Source organism: Sinohyriopsis cumingii, chromosome 1 (genome assembly GCF_028554795.1).
Source record: "Sinohyriopsis cumingii isolate HCF-2022 chromosome 1, ASM2855479v2, whole genome shotgun sequence".
Classification (NCBI taxonomy): Eukaryota; Metazoa; Mollusca; class Bivalvia; order Unionida; family Unionidae; genus Sinohyriopsis; species Sinohyriopsis cumingii.
The window spans coordinates 144621310-144639962 of NC_142961.1; the positions used below are offsets into that span (position 1 = coordinate 144621310).

The 18653-nt window shown below is 36.5% G+C and overlaps 1 protein-coding gene across 5 annotated transcripts in view; it reads right to left on the minus strand.

Annotated features, from left to right (window-relative positions):
• The window catches only part of LOC149808077 (tetraspanin-9-like), a 148818-nt gene that overhangs the window by 109494 nt on the left and 20671 nt on the right, over positions 1-18653 (minus strand). For all 5 annotated transcript variants that reach the window (XR_016423969.1, XR_016423974.1, XR_016423971.1 and 2 more), the window contains exon 2: positions 531-740. Coding sequence is in view for 2 of the 5 variants with exons in the window: in XM_089973363.1 (XP_089829489.1) it covers positions 531-740 (210 nt within the window). In the remaining 3 variants the exon portion in view is untranslated. The remainder of the gene's footprint in view (positions 1-530; positions 741-18653) is intronic.

Here is an 18653-nt window from a genome sequence, read left to right on the forward strand (position 1 = left end):
TGTTTGCAATCAATTTTTAAAGATATTTTTCGATGGTTTTGTTGGCACTACACATCCACCATTGTTCCGAGGTATCGTACAATTCTATTACCTTACATTCACCTGTAACAGTTAAATATCACAAAATTAATTTCTCCTCAAAATCTTCGAGTCCAAGGCTCGGCTAGCGTGGGTACGTGGGAAAGCCTGCCAGTAGCTTCTCGTGGGTCGGTGGTTCTTCCCTGGGTTTTCCAGGGTTCTTCCTCCACCAGTTATACTGGCCGCCATATATAGCCTATCTTGTGCTGAAAAATGGCGTTAAACCCTAAAACAACAACTGCTCAAAATCCACAAGACTGATACGTAATTTTGATTATTGGATTTCTCCCATTGCATAAAATTTAAAAAATGAAAGTACCCAATCAGTAGGTTCAAATTTTGGATTTTGCGTTCTGTTAGCTTCACCAAAGTTTTATACTGTCTAAAACTGGAAATATTGATTAAACGCAAAGAATATATTTTCCAGTATAAAATGCGCTGTGTGTTCTTACCATAATAAAAACATTGTAACACTGCAGAATAGACTTTGCATTGGAGACGCAGTTTTCTTTTCCATCTTTATTTCTTATTTTATTGGTTCTACTGGACCTATTGCGCGTGCTGCTGATGCTGTTTCGTTTGCTCCGGCTTTTCTTGTTGTCGAGACGGTCAATGTGATCAAAGTGGTGAGAGTTGTTGATCATGGGACGCTTGTTCAGCGGCTGAAATAAAAAAAAAAAAAGCACATCAACGACACATAAAGTCAAAGACAGTTTCTCTCATTTAATCCATAGCCGTTGCGAAGAAAAAGGATGCTTGCCGAGGAACATAAGCCATTTTGGATTATTTCGGACATCGGACGTTTTAGTGCCTAGCAGTTTCTTGGGTGGATACATGTGATCAACAGATACAAGTATATTTGGCAAAAGTAGAAGACATCACAAGTTCTGGACCATACTGAAATATTAAAATACCAGTATCGTTTTCTGCATGGGCGAAGTTTCCGTGAAAATAAACAAATACATCGATGCATTCCCCGAAATTCAAATTCAGGAACTGTCGGTTTACTCTCTGCTTACAAATTACGGGACCAATCAAATACAGCGCCACCTCCGACCATCGTTATTACGAATCTACTCTTTCATCTAGCTGAATTTCAATGCAAACAATACCACATGGTGTATAAATAAATTAAAACCTCGTTTTTTCTCACTTATACGCAAGCATAATTTAATATGTAAATAATAGCAGAAATATATTCAAATATGTACGAGACAAAAGACACGGAAACAGAGAGAATAGACACTAAAAAAGATCGATTAATTTTAGACAACATCTAGCTACGGCGTGGTGTTGTATTAGATACATTAGACACAACAAGTGTAATGGCAATGTTACATGCGGAGGAAACTCACTGGTAAAGTGTAAAACCTATTATTAAACCTTTTTGGTTTTGAAATTATTAAGAAAAAACGACGCGACACAAGAGTACAAGCGGTTTCATTTTTTTTTTTATTTTTTTTTAAAGGGCAATGTGGAGCAACAAGGGCAGATAATCCTGCTTATCTTTATGAATTTAAATTGTAAAGGCGCGTTACTAAATAATAAAATAAGTAAAATTGCAACGGAAATGGCAGGCAAATCAGATTTGAATACAAATGACACTATCATTGCTCATTATAACGAAGAACAGGCAAATGCAAAAGCATTGTGTTTTGGATAAACTACATCGAATTCTATAAAAGTGACCTGGATTTCTAATACAAGATTGATTAAATTAGTTGCAATATCTAGGTAACAAGTACAATGTTACTATATAAAAAAAACCACCATTTCTAACGGTTTATAAAAGAACAACAACACAGTGTGCATGATCTGCATAAGTTCGTTCTACAATCGTCGTCGCCTTAAATTTTACAGGATGTCTATAGTACTCTTATAAACAATTTTAGTGCAAGTTCCAAGAGGTTAATATTTAAGGACAGTCCAATTTACGTAATACAATTTATGGAACAGTGGGAAAAGATAATGTTGTCTGTATCTAACTAGTCTTGTTTATAAAAGATTTTAAAAAAAAAATAAACTATTATAGATCGGCTATTGAGCAAACCTACGAACGAAGAATGCAACAGGCATGAGTAGAATTTGTCGAAACATTAATGAAGATACACCTATTTACATGTATATATTTGTCTTTGGTTTACCGATAAAAACTAACAAGTTAACGAATCATGAAAATACATTATAGTTCAGACCGGCTGTACATATGCAACTGGAAAAGCACTTGTAACGCGGAACGGAAATACATATTCCGTGTACAAGAATGTTAATCCTAACGATAAAGGATTAATAGATACAAACTTTGCAAAACCAAAAAATAACCTTTGGAATAAAAAAAGTGGTTTTGGAATCCATTACAATTAGAGGATTTAAAGATAAATCCTACTTACATACGAAGAGAAAAATAATTAAATGCTTCTCGATTGCAAAACATTGATTTAAAAATATACCAACTGGTAAGAATTAACAGCAATGAAGAAAGCGTTCTCAACTATACAGAACACAGAATAGTTGCACGAGATTGTGGAAAGATATAAATCAATACAACTATTTCAGCTTTAGTGGAATAGTTTGGAGGATCAAAAAGAAAACACTGTATTTGCTGTCATTCTTGGAACATCTAAAGATGTAGAAACTACATCGTTTCTAAGAGACATAAATCATTTATTTTGAAAACAGAAGGTTTAAGAGATCCTCTGCATCAATCTTAAAGCATATAACAATTCCAATGGTTATGATATTTTATATCTACATGGGAAATATATGAATGGGGAAATTTGTAACATCCAAAACGACCTGCACTGATAGGAGTTGTGTTCCAAATGGTGCAACAATTCGAATGTTTGGAATTAAATTTTGAACTAACTCGTTTCGAATACGATGATGAAATGGAGTAGCTATAGAGGAATGTATGGAACAAGAGAACAACATAGAATGTGTCAATTCTGTGTCTGATATCAAGGCACCGGTAGACGTGCTTGGCCCCAACGATTACTGACCAACTAATCTCAGCGAAACCATTGTCGTATTAGGCTAATACTGATTGCGACCCCTGACCTTTCTACCGCACACGTTTGTAGGTTTCTTTGCTACTCTAAGTGCAAGCCATCAACAGCGTTTGGTCGAGGATCTTTCTAGAGAAGAAAAGTAATTCTGTAAAATCTTTACTTTTGATCCACAATGAGCTTGACCCCAAAATCAATAAGTCTCTTCTACGTCTTATGTGGTTACAAGGTCGATTACCCTGTATACAAGTAACTGTGGATAAAATCGTTGTTAATTTATAGGTTCAAGATTCAAGTTACAGTCGACCCGTTACAAAGACCAACATGATACTCTCTGTAAGCACTCGGTTCGGCCTCGTCAGTCAGAAAAGAACAGAACTTTAGTACACTCTGGTCATACCGTGATACATGAAGATCAATATAAAAGCAAATGGTGAAAGATTGTTACTTTCTTTGTTTTTGTCGGTTTTAATGGCACATTTAATGCATTAAATGATGAGGAAATGCGAACTAAGTGCCTTTCCCAAGGACGGGCAGGGATGGCCTGGATGGATATCGAACCCGCGACCCTTGGATTACGAGTCCAGACGCTTTACGGACTGAGCCACCACGGTTCCCTAAACAGATACAATAAACACAAAAGTATTAATACTTTGGGCGCTTATAAAGATTTTGGACAGAAATTTTATAAATTTACAAACGTTACTTGACCGCTCTGGAGGACTAGTGCTTAGAGCGTTCGCCTCGGATGCGGGAGGTAGCGGGTTCGAACCCCGACTAAGTCATATCAAATACTTATAAAAAATGGTACTAGCAGCTGCCTCGCGAGGCGCTCATCATTAAGTGGTTAGTATTAGGACTGGTCGGCCTGGTGTCAGGATAATGTGACTGGGTGGGACATGATTCTTCGTGTCTACGGCATGATGCCCCAGTGCTAGACATCACTATAAACTGCCGCATTGTAGAAATCGTAGCGATATGACTGAAAAATTGTCAAAGCTACGTTACAAATCCAAGTCTCACACACACACACACACACACACACACACACACACACACACACACACACTACTTGTTATTAAGTGCCTCTCGGTACTTTGTCCGAAACAATATGGCGGCAGCCGGGCACAGTGACATCATGGTCTATTTTTAGCACAAAGGGGTCGCTCACCAGTCATGTACTTTTGAGAGAGTGACGTATGTAAGGTGACGTTGTTTGCATTTAAAACATGCACAGTGGAGAGAATGTTGGCGTATCTCTATGCTACATTAAAGGAGACCAGAAACCAATGGAAATATTGGATAATAATAAAGGTACTATAGCAGTAAACCTTATTCTGAAGTATCATCTGCGACCGAAATGCCAATATTAAAATATTGGCCTATCTTCTAGGAGCTGAATTTCCGTGACCTCGTATGCAAAATTTCCGCGCCTATTCGGTTACTTTCGGGATGTGACGTCATAGTAGCGACTCCGGCAGCTCAAGTGGGAGTTGCCAGAGTAAAAGACAGTACCGTTTTGCGTTGCTTACGGGTGTAATAAAACATTAAGAAAAGCCAGTGGACAACATGTTTTTTTTTCTTTTCCGAAAGATAAAGGCATACTGAAAGAATGGATACATTATTACAGACGAGTCGATTTCAAAGCAACACCATACAGCCCTATGTGCTCGTTACATTTCTCAAAGAAGTGTTACGACAGGGATTTTGAAAAAATGGCAGCTCAAGGATACGCAAATGCTTGGCTTAGACAAAAAGTTGGCTCTGTTCCAGACATAACGTTGAATATTTTAAATCCTGGGAAAAGTGTTGAACGTGCGAGTTACGAAAATAGGCAGAAGGCCGAGTAAGTGACCACAAAATGCAAAATCAACAAAATGCAAAATCAATTCACAGATCTTTTATCTACACCAGCAGTGCTAAAAATAAATCGGATAGCCCGACACCCTGGGTCCCTCTGGTTTTAGTTCCGGCCCATCCTGTATTCAAAATGAGGTCCCCGTCAGGCTTGTCGAAACAAAAATTGTTTGCCTGAGGAAACTTTGATCGCGCTGGTGAAATTAGTAAATGTATTTTCAAGATGTTGACATGCATGCCTTAACACGGCACAATCTAAATCAAATCAATACTGTCCAAGGTGAAATTTAGATTTGATTTTAATCAAATGGAGGCTTTGCCAAAAAATAATATTCTAAACCTGTCGTGTTTCGAGAAAACACAATTTTCAGTAATCTTATAAAAATTAAAAATTTTTTTAAAAACTCATTGTATACATGTAGTATGTATAAACGGTAATCTGTAATGATTGGAACTGATATAAAATTATTCCTTGGGCAGTTTAAATAACAGCGATTAAAAGAAAAGAGGTCAAAGTTTCACATTAAATGGCTGACAATAGAAACTGGGGGGGGGGGGACTATTGACCCAACCCCTTGCCCCAATGTGCGAGCGCCCATGGGACGTACCTTTTCTCCATGTGATACGCCTTATTATTCCCCCAGGACAAGCCCATTTTGTATATTCTGGTCAGCTCTGGCTAAATTGCAAAATAGCTAAAGTTTTGATTTAAGTACGCAAACAATAAAGCCGATGTGACCGTTCCGGTGGCCTAGAGGTTAGAGCGTCCGCCTCGGATGCGGGAGGTCGTGGGTTCGATCCCCGGCCGAGTCATACGAAAGACTTTTAAAATGGTACTAACAGCTGCCTCGCTTGGCGTTCAGCATTAAGAGGTTAGTGTTAGGACTGGTCGGCCTGGTGTCAGGATAATGTGACTGGGTGGGACATCATGCTGCATGTCTGCGGCATGATGCCCCAGTGCTAGACATCACTTTAAACTGCCACATTGCAGACATCGTAGCGATATGACTGAAAAATTGTTAAAGCTACGTTAAAAATCAAAATCACATCACATCACAATAAAGCCGATGTGACTGATGAACATATTCCATCCTTGCATTGATCTTGTGAAAAGGACTGCCCTTCGGACATACTTCAAAGAAACCCTGTTCGACAGTGTGTGTGTGTGTGTGTGTGTGTGTGTGTAAGCACCAGCAATTGATTGCCAAAATAAACGATGCCTATTTTGTTGTTACTTACGATGCCATGGACTTCAGGTTTAAGTCTTAATGCATGTAACACTGTTTGCTGAACAAAATATTTATTCAGAATTAGTTCTTTAGGGCCACATATACTGCATGGTATATTTTGTTTTATTCCTTTTAATTTAATTATGGTAATTAAACTTTACATATACGGTCGAGGAATGTCAGGTGTTAACTGGCCGAGTTTCTTTGGCGGAAATGGAGATGCGATTTTTGTTTGCAGAGAAAATTTCACAGTGATCATTCATTTAAGCTAATTGGTGACAATTGTATTCTTTTAATTTTGTTATACTATAGTACTGTTGTAGTTGTTTAAAAACATCTGAAATTTACTTGAATAATGTTTAATTTTCACGTTCAATTTACTGAAGAAGAAAAAAAAAAGAAAAAAAATGTTGTGTGATATTAATTATTTCGTCCAGTGCCGGATTTAGACGTGTGTGCGTGTGATTTGAATTTTTAACATAGCTTTAACAATTTTTCAGTCATATCACTACGATGTCTGCAGTTTGGCAGCTTAGACTGTGGATTGCATACGTTATATCTATTCATAAACGGTTTGGGGTTGGTTTTTTCTTCTTCTGACAAATGAAAATTGACAGACATAATGTAATTATCGGGACTTCGCTGCGAAAAATTTAGAGATATTACGAGATCGAGATGTAGATGAGGAAATACCCCCAAAATCAGGAGGTTTTTCTCCCGGCTTGAGAGCTGACAGGTATGAACTGTCCGGGCTTGTGGAATTTCTGTCAGGGCTTGAGTTTATTTAAGTCACCTGCCCGGGGCCTGTGCCTAAAAAAGTTCTTTTAACACTGACCAGTACAGTACATAAACTATTATATCAGACTGCAGATTCAAGTTTTGAATGTGCAACCCAAATGTGGTCTCCTTCCGTCTGCCTCGCTCGCCAATGTTTATGTTTGTATTCGAGGACTGGCTAGTATTGCGTCACGGTACCACGTGATCTGTCGTCTCATTAAAACTCGGAAAAACTCGGCAATTTACGGAATCGTGGTATCTTCCATGCAATAAAATCACTACCCGCTTACGATATTTAATTTTTAAACATGTCAGTCGAATTAAAATCTGTAGAGAATTACATACGTAGAAGGAAAATTTTGATTTCTAGTCTCCTTTAATGTAATGTGGATGATATTTATTTGGATATTGTACTTTTGGAAACTGTACATGATTTAAACACACTGCTAACTAAAATGACTGATCCCTTGTGCTAAAACACCAGCCTGAATTAGTCTAAAGTACACTATCCATAGCAGCATCCATAGCAGCTATTAAAATAGCGAAAATTAATTTTTCCAGACTAGACAATAACAGCTTCTGAAAGTGCAATGAATGAATTACCAAATATATAAAATGTAAAAAAAAAGTTATTGGCTCTTTTTTTTATACAATTTACCTCTGAAGTTCAGGAAGTGAAAATGACCAAGTGGAGCTAGCAGTTTTTGAAAGGTGCACATCTGGAATAAGGCCAAGCTGTATACTCTGTAACCCATTATACACCCATCAATCATACAGCAAAATAAAGGGAATTAAAGGTTCTTTGAATTATACCTAAGATATACAAGGTATTTTTTAAATAGCCAGCATAGCCAGTGAGGAAAGCCGGGGAAATTCTTTTTCTTTAAAATCCTAACCCTATGCAAAATAGGAAACTGTAGAGCGCCACCAAAGTAGATTTTCAGTACACGCGCCGTAACATTCGCTATACACTGCTTTGCATTTTCAGTTGGGGAAAACACGTGACCATCTCAGACTTTATAGCAAGCTGTAATATTCGTTAACTAACAACGAAATATAAATCAATCACTTTTTAATAAAGAAAAATACTTGATTTCATCACTATACACTGCCACACTGTAGACATCGTAGTGATATGATTGAAAACTTGTTAAAGATCCAAATCACACACACACACACACACACACACACACACACACACAGATATAAACATTACTTAGAACGTTACATTTATTGAATTAAACAACAATTCAAATTTATATGCGTCAGGATATATGTAATAATACGGCTCCATATACATATTTTTTGTTTAAGATTAATCACACCTCCAAAGATAACGCATCTCGTCTCCAGCTTCATTTAGAAAACAATTCACATAATTTACCATTTTCCATATTCTATGTATGTAATGATTACTCATGAGGATTTTTGTTGTGGGGGGTGGACGATAATTGATAAATGTGTTGAAAGTGTAAAATAAAGGTCTACGCAGTGTATAATGTTCTAAATGTTATTTAGATGAATTGCAGATAAACCAATCACAAGATTGCAAAAACTGATTTGTTAAAATGCTGTTGAATTGATTTCAAAGAGTGAACTTCCAGGGCAAGATTCGTTACGCTGCAAAAGACTTAGTTCTATATCGTTAACCTATAAAGAAATCAAAATATTGACGACTTTTCTCGTAATAGTCTAACGAACAAATTCGCCATTTAGGTTTTGACAAATATTTCTAACGGTAATAGTCCTAGTTCTCTATATATTACTTTAATATGTATGTATGTATGTATGTATGTATGTATGTATGTATAAATTATGCATGTATGTATGTGTGTGTGTGTATGTATGTATATATGTACAATTATATATGTAAGGTATATATATATATATATATATATATATATATATATATATATATATATATATATATATATATGTATGTGTGTGTGTGTGTGTGATCGATCGACCTAAACAAGCTCTTTGTCAAGGGCAAAAACAACTTCACAAAACAAACACTAATTATAAACACACGCCAAGATAAAATCTTAATTCGTACATGTATGAATGGCTCCAGCTTGTTAATACAGAAATAACACGCTCGCATTTACAGATCACAGACATCTCACCTGTATCCGCATGGGTTCGAGCCTCTACCTCGGCGAATGTGGGTATTGGTAAGTGAGAAAGCTTGCCAATAGCTTCCCATGGGTCATTGGTTCTTGCGGGAGTTTTCCAGGTTCTTTCTCAACCAAAAATACTGGCTGCCATGTATAGCCTGTCATGTACTGAAGAATGGCATCAAACCCACAACCGCAACAACAATCGCCCTCATCTTGCTGTCAGTCAGGACGGGGGCTGCGAGTCTAATATGCGAGAACGTCGAGATACGACGGAAAAATGAGACCTGAATTCATTTATTTTAATTTCTTTTATGGATACAAGTTCTCTTCTTTATCAGATTGGTGTAGTGCTGACAGATTTATAACAGAAATGTCATTAACTCTCCGTCCATACAAGATGTATCGCTCAGAAAGGAAATTGCATGAATCGAACTTTGTAATTTCCTAATACATGAACAACGCGAGAACATGTAGTAATATCAGATTACTGACAAGGAAAACCGCTCATTGAGACTTCTTTATATATAGAAAATCGGCAAAAGTATATGTTGAAAGTTTAAAGATTGTTTATCAGGAGTATGTGTAACAGTACTAGAATGGAGGAAATGGTCAGCAACATTCATTAAACTACAAGAGTAATTCTTGTGGTCGGCAACATTCACTAAACTAAAAGAACAATTCTTTTTGTCAGCCACATTCACTAAACTACAAGAGCAATTCATTGTCAGCCACATTCACTAAACTACAAGAGCAATTCAAGTGTCAGCAACATTCACTAAACTACAAGAGTAATTCTTGTGGTGAGCAACATTCACTAAACTACAAGAGCAATTCTTTTTGTCAGCCACATTCACTAAACTACAAGAGCAATTCATGTGTCAGCAACATTCACTAAACTACAAGAGCAATTCATGTGTCAGCCACATTCACTAAACTACAAGAGCAATTCATGTGTCAGCAACATTCACTAAACTACAAGAGCAATTCTTGTGGTGAGCAACATTCACTAAACTACAAAAGCAATTCTTTTTGTCAGCCACATTCACTAAACTGCAAGAGCAATTCATGTGTCGGCTACATTCACTAAACTACAGGAGTAATTCTTGTGGTCGGCAACATTCACTAAACTACAAGAGCAATTCTTTGTCAGCCACATTCACTAAACTACAAGAGCAATTCATGTGTCGGCAACATTCACTAAACTACAAGAGTAATTCTTGTGGTCGGCAACATTCACTAAACTACAAGAGTAATTCTTTTTGTCAGCCACATTCACTAAACTACAAGAGCAATTCATGTGTCAGCCACATTCACTAAACTACAAGAGCAATTCATGTGTCAGCAACATTCACTAAACTACAAGAGCAATTCATGTGTCAGCCACATTCACTAAACTACAAGAGCAATTCATGTGTCAGCAACATTCACTAAACTACAAGAGCAATTCATCACGACATGTGTCAGCCACATTCACTAAACTACAAGAGCAATTCATGTGTCAGCCACATTCACTAAACTACAAGAGCAATTCATGTGTCAGCAACATTCACTAAACTACAAGAGCAATTCTTGTGGTGAGCAACATTCACTAAACTACAAGAGCAATTCTTTTTGTCAGCCACATTCACTAAACTACAAGAGCAATTCATGTGTCGGCTACATTCACTAAACTACAGGAGTAATTCTTGTGGTCGGCAACATTCACTAAACTACAAGAGCAATTCTTTTTGTCAGCAACATTCACTAAACTACAAAGGCAATTCTTTTTGTCAGCCACATTCACTAAACTACAAGAGCAATTCTTGTGGTCAGCAACATTAATTAAACTACAAGAGTAATTCTTGTGGTCAGCAAAATTCATTAAACAAGTAATTCTCGTGAACAGCAACGTTCAGAGTAAAAGATATTTTTAAGTGAACATTTGATCATACTGTTCATTTTTACAGCCATGCAGTGCCATCAAGTTATAGTTTAAACTGAGTTAACTACGATCCCTTAAAAATAAAAAAGGACTTGGAGCACGTGACTGAAATGATATATTTGGGCTTTGACTGGTCTTTTAATGTTACGCTAAACGAAAACTGGTCTGTTTATTTCCCTATCTCCTGTATCATTGTGTCTTTAAGAAACTAGAAAACGGAGCTTATCTAATAAGGAAAACATTGGTGGTGATAAATGATTAATGATTTTATTTAATATGTAGAGTATTAATATAGAATAGTTTTGTCATAGATGTGTAAAAGAATAATGATTTTTTTTTATATAAACGAAGAGTACAGTCAAATTAAGATGTATAAACTGAACATATTCTTTTGGGGACATTGGTGAAAGAAGCTGAAAACAGTTACGTTATTCACACAAGGCCGGTGGTTTACTTTAAACAGAATACTTCTTGCGGAATGATGAAACATAAGTGTTGTGGACATTAAATGCTTTCAACTCAAGGATGTTTTCTAGTTATCTCAATCGCTCATGTCCGAATTTGATCACGTTTTGCATTATACTGTATTACAAGTTATGACGCAGTGAAGATGTAATTTACAGAATGTACTTGAAATATTAAATATCACACTGAAAACATCAGCCAAGCCTTACGGTAAATGCATGTATATATTAATGTTCAATACCGTTACGAATATTGACTTCAACCTTTTATTTATACAAAATTACTTAATCTCAATCATTAACAATATTAATGTATCATAGACCTGTTTTTGGATATATGTGTCTGTCTGTCTGTCTGCATGTATGTATGTATGTATGTATGTATGTATGTCTTTCTATGTATGTATGTACCACTATGTCGGTAATGATTCATGTTGTTCTACATAATCACATAATCACTAGTGGTCCCACTATTGATAAGGCTTGTTCTCAATGTCACAGCATTATTTTCACCAAAATGTGCAATATCCCAATGGAATAGAAAACACAGGTAACTTAAGGATATCAAGATTTTTTTCCCTAAAGATTATGCTGATATTAAAAGTAGAACAATGGTCCCTCCAAGGGACTGGCGATTTCCCTTCTTAAAACAATTTTCAGGAACTCAAGATAAGATCATCTGTTCCTTTTAACTTCTTAATATTGAAACTAAATAAGGTATTATTCTGCGATATCAAAATAATTAAATTAACTGCTGTGGTGGACATATCCGATGTCAGATTGTCATCTTTTATTTACGACCAATTAGAGGTAATACAATTCCTTTTAAGTGTTGTTGTGGGGTTTAACGCCATTTTTCAGCACAAGATAGGCTATACATGGCGACCAGTATTACTGGTGGAGGAAGAACCCGGAAAAACTCTGGAAAGAACCACCGACCCACTGGCAAGCTTTCTCACATACCCACATCTGAGACTCGAACCCACGCAGACAAAGGTGAGATGGCAGTGGTCCGTAACGGTTAGCGCTTTAGACCACTCGGCCACTCGGGACCCCCACCTTTTAAGTGAAATCCAGTGTTAATATGACCAGACACTCATGAGTAACGATAACAAAATTTTCCAGATGAACCTCGAGATTGCCGCAAAGAAAATGTGCAGAAGAAGTAGCGATAACTATTTTAAAGATGGCTGCTGTGGCGGCCATGATGGAAGTCGGTGCAGCACCACTTTTATTTATCACCAAGTAGAATATGGTACGAAAGTGGATGAAACTTTCATGGCGATCGTCCAAGTAGTTTAGGAGAAGTAGCAACAACAACCTGTGCTCACGGACGGACGAGCGACCAACTACTAACGACAGGCCATACCTCAAGTTCTTCAGCTCTATGATATCAGAACTAAAGAAACACCAGTCTAATTTAAATAACAGTCTCCAATGTAGCGAGGTCAGGAATACAATGACCTACCATATATAATCGCTTAAAGGTCGAGTCAAAATGCAATTAACAAAGATCCTGGCCTGCCGTATCGTAATGTGCCTACAGACTGGGTCTATGTTAATTTGTCTACTGATTACTCCTAGCAAACTGCACAGAGCCTGATCTACCAACGCATTATGCGACGGCTGTTTGCCTTGTGCTACAAGCGAGTACATATGATATATTTAGTTTTGGTAGTCGATTTAAAAAAAAAAAATGCCCCAAACAAAACATGGAGTAGTATTCCACGCCTCCTTTAATGAATGGTGTTTTTTTGATGAAATAACAAAAGTACAGGACATCCAAGACTGGTCACTTCGCCTCTGTCAATTTATCTAAAAACGAGTTTGTATCTAAGCCTCGCCTACCGTCTATACTCGCTTATTAGTCCGGTCCAACAGCAAACAACATGGACCATGATCTGGCGTTGATAGTACGATAGCAGACAAGGGTATATGTCGCTTGTTCCGGCAAGATTTGGGTCTCATGACCTGCAATTTGTAGTTGGATCCGACTTACAGGCGAATACGGACGGTACCCAGAAGCGGCTGATTACACCAGTGATACCAACAAGGCCTGGAACATAATTGCTTATCTGCATACGTGTATTGAAATAAATAAACTTTTGTGGGGGTGAGGTATGGTATAACTAATTCTGTCTGTTCTACGACAATCCAAGATGGCAGTTGACATACTTTTTTGTGCAGTTTGTCCATTTTTGGTTAAGATATTGCTTTCAGTGTTTTATCTTAATTACCAAAAAAAACAAACAACAAAAATGTTTTTAAAAATTCAATATCCAGTATCCGCTGCACCCTGTCATTGCGAGTCAGCAGACAAGCCAACCGTACCAACTAGATCATGTATTTAATGGGGAACGAACAGGCACATGCACAAGATTGGTTGTCCTTAATTACGAATCAGTGCCACAGCTGGCAAGCCCATCATGGATAAAAGATTTCTGGCTCCAGACTGTAAAATATCAGTTACAACCTTACTTGTCCAAAAATTAGTACCAACAAAATAAACCCAACCGTAGAAAGTCCCGATTTTATAGATGCGCTAAGCATTCAAAGCCAAAGGAAACGTTCAGGGTGTTGAGTTGTCCAACACAATACCAGTCCTCGTATGGCTCGTCAAAAATGACAGGAATGACAGTAAAACCCATACAAACGATGACAAGAATCAATTCTGTATATTTACAATGCAATTCTAAATGGGAATACAGCCCGATAACGAAACTAAAGGGAATATTAATCACAAAAGTGCAATCACAGCCAAGAAAAGGCCAAAAGTTCCATACAGTGAGGCAAGCAACAAATCAATTTTTAATTTCATCAACTAGCAGAAAATGCAGCTGAACAAATAAAATCTCCAAAATTCCTGTCAAAGGAACGTTATTTTTGATGATAATATGGACAGAGTGGTATTACATACATGGACACTGCCGATACAGGAAAGCAGAAGTAAGAAAATACGAGATTCCCTCAAAGAAAAAGAACCACCTACGTGACTAAATTGAGATGCTGATAAAAAGTACTAATTCCATATTAGTACTATTTATCAGCATCTCAGTTTAGTCACTTAGGTTGCATGGCACGTAATATCAAGAATTACTTTGGTGGCGCCAACTAGATTATGTAAGTAGTAATGAAATAGGGCGTAAAGTAATGGACTGAGATACTAATAATTAGTATTCTGAAAGTGGAAAACGGGCGTTTCCTTAGTTGTAATTGAGTAATCACAATTTGAATTAGAATATAAGAAACGACCAATCTTTGTGTGTCCAGCTTTATCAAAACTTGGTTAAAAGGTACGCCCCGGCAGGGACCAAGAGTTCTGTGAAACTGTCGTGACAAAGCTGTTGAAAGTTTTGATTGTAATTATGGGTATCGGCCCACTTTTGGACCACGGGCTAAACAAATTTTTAAAATGTTTTCTAAAACTTCTCATAAACCCTACTATACAAAGTGTTACCAAAATGAATAATCTGTACGAAATCCTCATCACTGGAATAATAAATATACTTGCGGCTATTTTTGTTTTATCTATAATGATTACTTGATTATTATCTAAACTTTCTGGGGGGAAAAGAACAATAGTCTCCCTCCATTGCGTATTCTTTATCGTGACCTGTCTATAAATACGTATCGATATACTTTATCGTGGCCAGTCTATAAATACGTAATGATTTCCGTATTCTTTATTATGGCCTGCCCATAAAAAAAAAACGTAATGATCATGTTTCTAAGAGCAAATACTCATGTAGATATTAACAATGTCAATACTAATACCGTAAAACGAGATACAATTTACTGAAACGCTATTAAATTTTAACATAAAACCCGACTGATTTTTTTTTATTTAATGCAAAGGAAACACAGATATGGAATAATGGAATATGCTGTCTGGATAAGTGTGCTGCATAAGGAAATAAACTTTTCGGAAATCATTTCACTATTAAGGGAATATATATATATATATATATATATATATATATATATATATATATATATATATATATATATATATACCATACTTTCTAATACTATATAAAATAATGAAATCAACAATTTTTTCTAGGCCACATGCTTCCCAACATTTGTTTATTATCTGACCTACTTTAGAAGTGATATCCATTAGCAGTCGTAACTTGCAGTTATTGCGGTTGCGGTACCTATGTATATAGCAAAGGTCTTATACCTAGTGTAATTAAGGAAATGGAAATACATCATTATTAGCTGCTTGGGGTGGATTGGACCTTATCATTCATTGAGCTCTCCCCGAGTAAATTTGACGCATGCGTAACAGAATGTGTATCTATACTCTTGGGGTCTGCTTGCTTTGAAGTTCGGACTGTAATAAACGTTGGAGGCCGATTGCTAATGCTTTTGTTTTCGTCCCGCGAGAGCCATTGAAATCCAGGATGCAATTAAGGCTGAAGTGAACAAGAGTGATTTGAATCAATTGCTGGAAACTTTGAATGTATCTGGGAATAATATGGGCCTCTCCGACAGTTATTTAGGTTATATATGCCTCCAGTGGCCTTCAATCACAAACGGACTGTGTGCGTTATTGAATTTAAATGACAAAATATATGGGGAAAAAGCCGGCTTTCCAACAAAAACTGATTTTATACAGAGATGCAGATTCAGTTTCTGACATTTAGGATTATTGCTCGTGATATGGTTAAACATCAAGCACGTCGACGCCAGAAATCCAAAAGTCTGCTTCATTATGAAGTGATATTCGTAACGAATGATTAATGCCTCCCAACATGGCGTGGAAATAAACCCTTTAAACCTTAAGCGACACTGTGAAAAGAATCAATTCTTCGATCAGCTTTTGATCATTAACCTGAAAAACATCAGGCAAAGGGAATTTTCCACCAAGGCTTAACAAATGTCTAATTTTCAGACACCGTTTAATAATTGACTGGTAAAATGTAAGTGAAAATGTAAAAATGATATCAAATTTACAAACACGTTCTTCTGTAATATTTTAAAATAACCATTCCAATATCCAAATCCAAAAATAAGCGGAATACATATTTTTCCGGGAGATCAAATGTGATATGCACATATTTGTGATAATAAAAAGCAAGGTGAAATTATCAAGCTATCAAAATTCAACACGGTAACGTTAACTAGCCATAAGATAAAAGTCCCCAGCCGGTAGAGTTAACTAGGCATAATATACAAGCCCCCAGTCGGCAACGTTAACAAGGCATAAGATACAAGTCCTCAGTCTGTAACGTTAACTGTGCATAATATACTAGTCCCCTGTCGGTAACATTAACTGGACATACTATACAGGTCCTCAGTCGGTAACGTTAACAAGGCATAAGATACAAGTCCTCAGTCTGTAACGTTAACTGTACAGAATATACTAGTCCCCTGTCGGTAACATTAACTGGACATACTATACAGGTCCTCAGTCGGTAACGTTAACAAGGCATAAGATACAAGTCCTCAGTCTGTAACGTTAACTGTACAGAATATACTAGTCCCCTGTCGGTAACATTAACTGGACATACTATACAGGTCCTCAGTCGGTAACGTTAACAAGGCATAAGATACAAGTCCTCAGTATGTAACGTTAACTATGCATACTATACAAGCCCCCAGTCGGTAACGTTAACAAGGCATAAGATACAAGTCCTCAGTCGGTAACGTTAACTATGCATACTATACTAGGCCCTGTCGGTAACATTAACAAGGCATAAGATACAAGTCCACAGTCGGTAACGCTAACTGGGCATACTATACAAGACTCTAGTTAACATCCCTATTCTTGATATTTTACCTTTATAATGCCACCTTACTTTTAATTATCCAATCTAGAAACTCACGAGTAAATGTTTTAAAACTAACAACGTCGTGTATTTGTCAATATCCTCAAGGTTGTTCAGATACAACGCCGTGTATTTGTGTATATAAATTCAGGTTTTTGCGATACTGTGGCGTGTTTGTGTATATAATTGAGGATTTTGAGATACTGTAGCGTGTTTGTGTATATAATTGAGGTTTATGAGATACCGTGCCGTGTATGTGTGTATATAATATAGGTTCTTGATACAGAGCCGTGTATGTGTGTATATAATACAGGTTCTTGATACAGAGCCGTCTATGTGTGTAGATAATTGTGAGGTTCTTCAAATTTTTAATCTCCTTTTTGTAAATAAGTCTGGAAGAAAAGAGTTCCTTGTATGGTACTGGATAAGAAGTTCGGAATGCACTAGTGGCGCAATATATAGGGAGTTTAGAATACAAAAGTGGCCCTTTGATCAACAATTAAAAGAACGGTCATATGTCTGACACATCACTGATACATTCTGGTAAAGCATACTGAATATAAAACCTGAACATAGGGTCCATTGAAATAAAACATGTCTGGTGTCCATGAGGTATACACCTGTTAACGAATTTGATATAAAACTTTCCCTGTTGAAAACGTACAAAACGATTACAATGTGATGTTATTGTTTTTGTTGTTATTATTATTATTATTATTATTCAAATGTCTGACTCTAATCGCTATTTCATCGCTTTAATTATAAACAATTTATTTTTTGTAAATCACCATGAACAAAGCAGAAGTTATTTTCTACCAACGTAGATGGCTTTGAATGAAACAAACAGAACAGCAAATCACATCAGAGGAGAACGTCTCATATATCCTACACAACAAATAAAGTAATGCTACTTTGTGCTCGAAAAGATCAACCTGAATTAGTTTAAAGTACACTATTTTTAGCAGTTATTAAAATAGATAAAACGAATTTTGCTAGGCTGGACAATACCAACTTTTGAAAGTACAATACAAGAATTACAAAATAAATATAAAGTATATTAAAAAATTATCGGCTCTTTTTGTTTACAATTTACCTCTGAAGTCCATGAAGTGAAAATGACCAGGAGGAGCTAACAGGTTTTGATACGTGCACATCTAAAGTAAGGACAAGCTGTATAATCTAAAATAAACCAAATTACACCCATGAACCGTGAACCAAACTAAAGGGAAATAAAAGATCTTTTAACTATACCCAGGATACACAAGGTCTTAATTAAATAACTACGATACACAAGGTCGTAATTAAATACCCATGACACACAAGGTCCTAATTAAATACCCAGGATACACAAGGTCTTAATTAAATACCAAGGATACACAAGGTCCTAATTAAATACCCAGGATACACAAGGTTTTAATTAAATACACA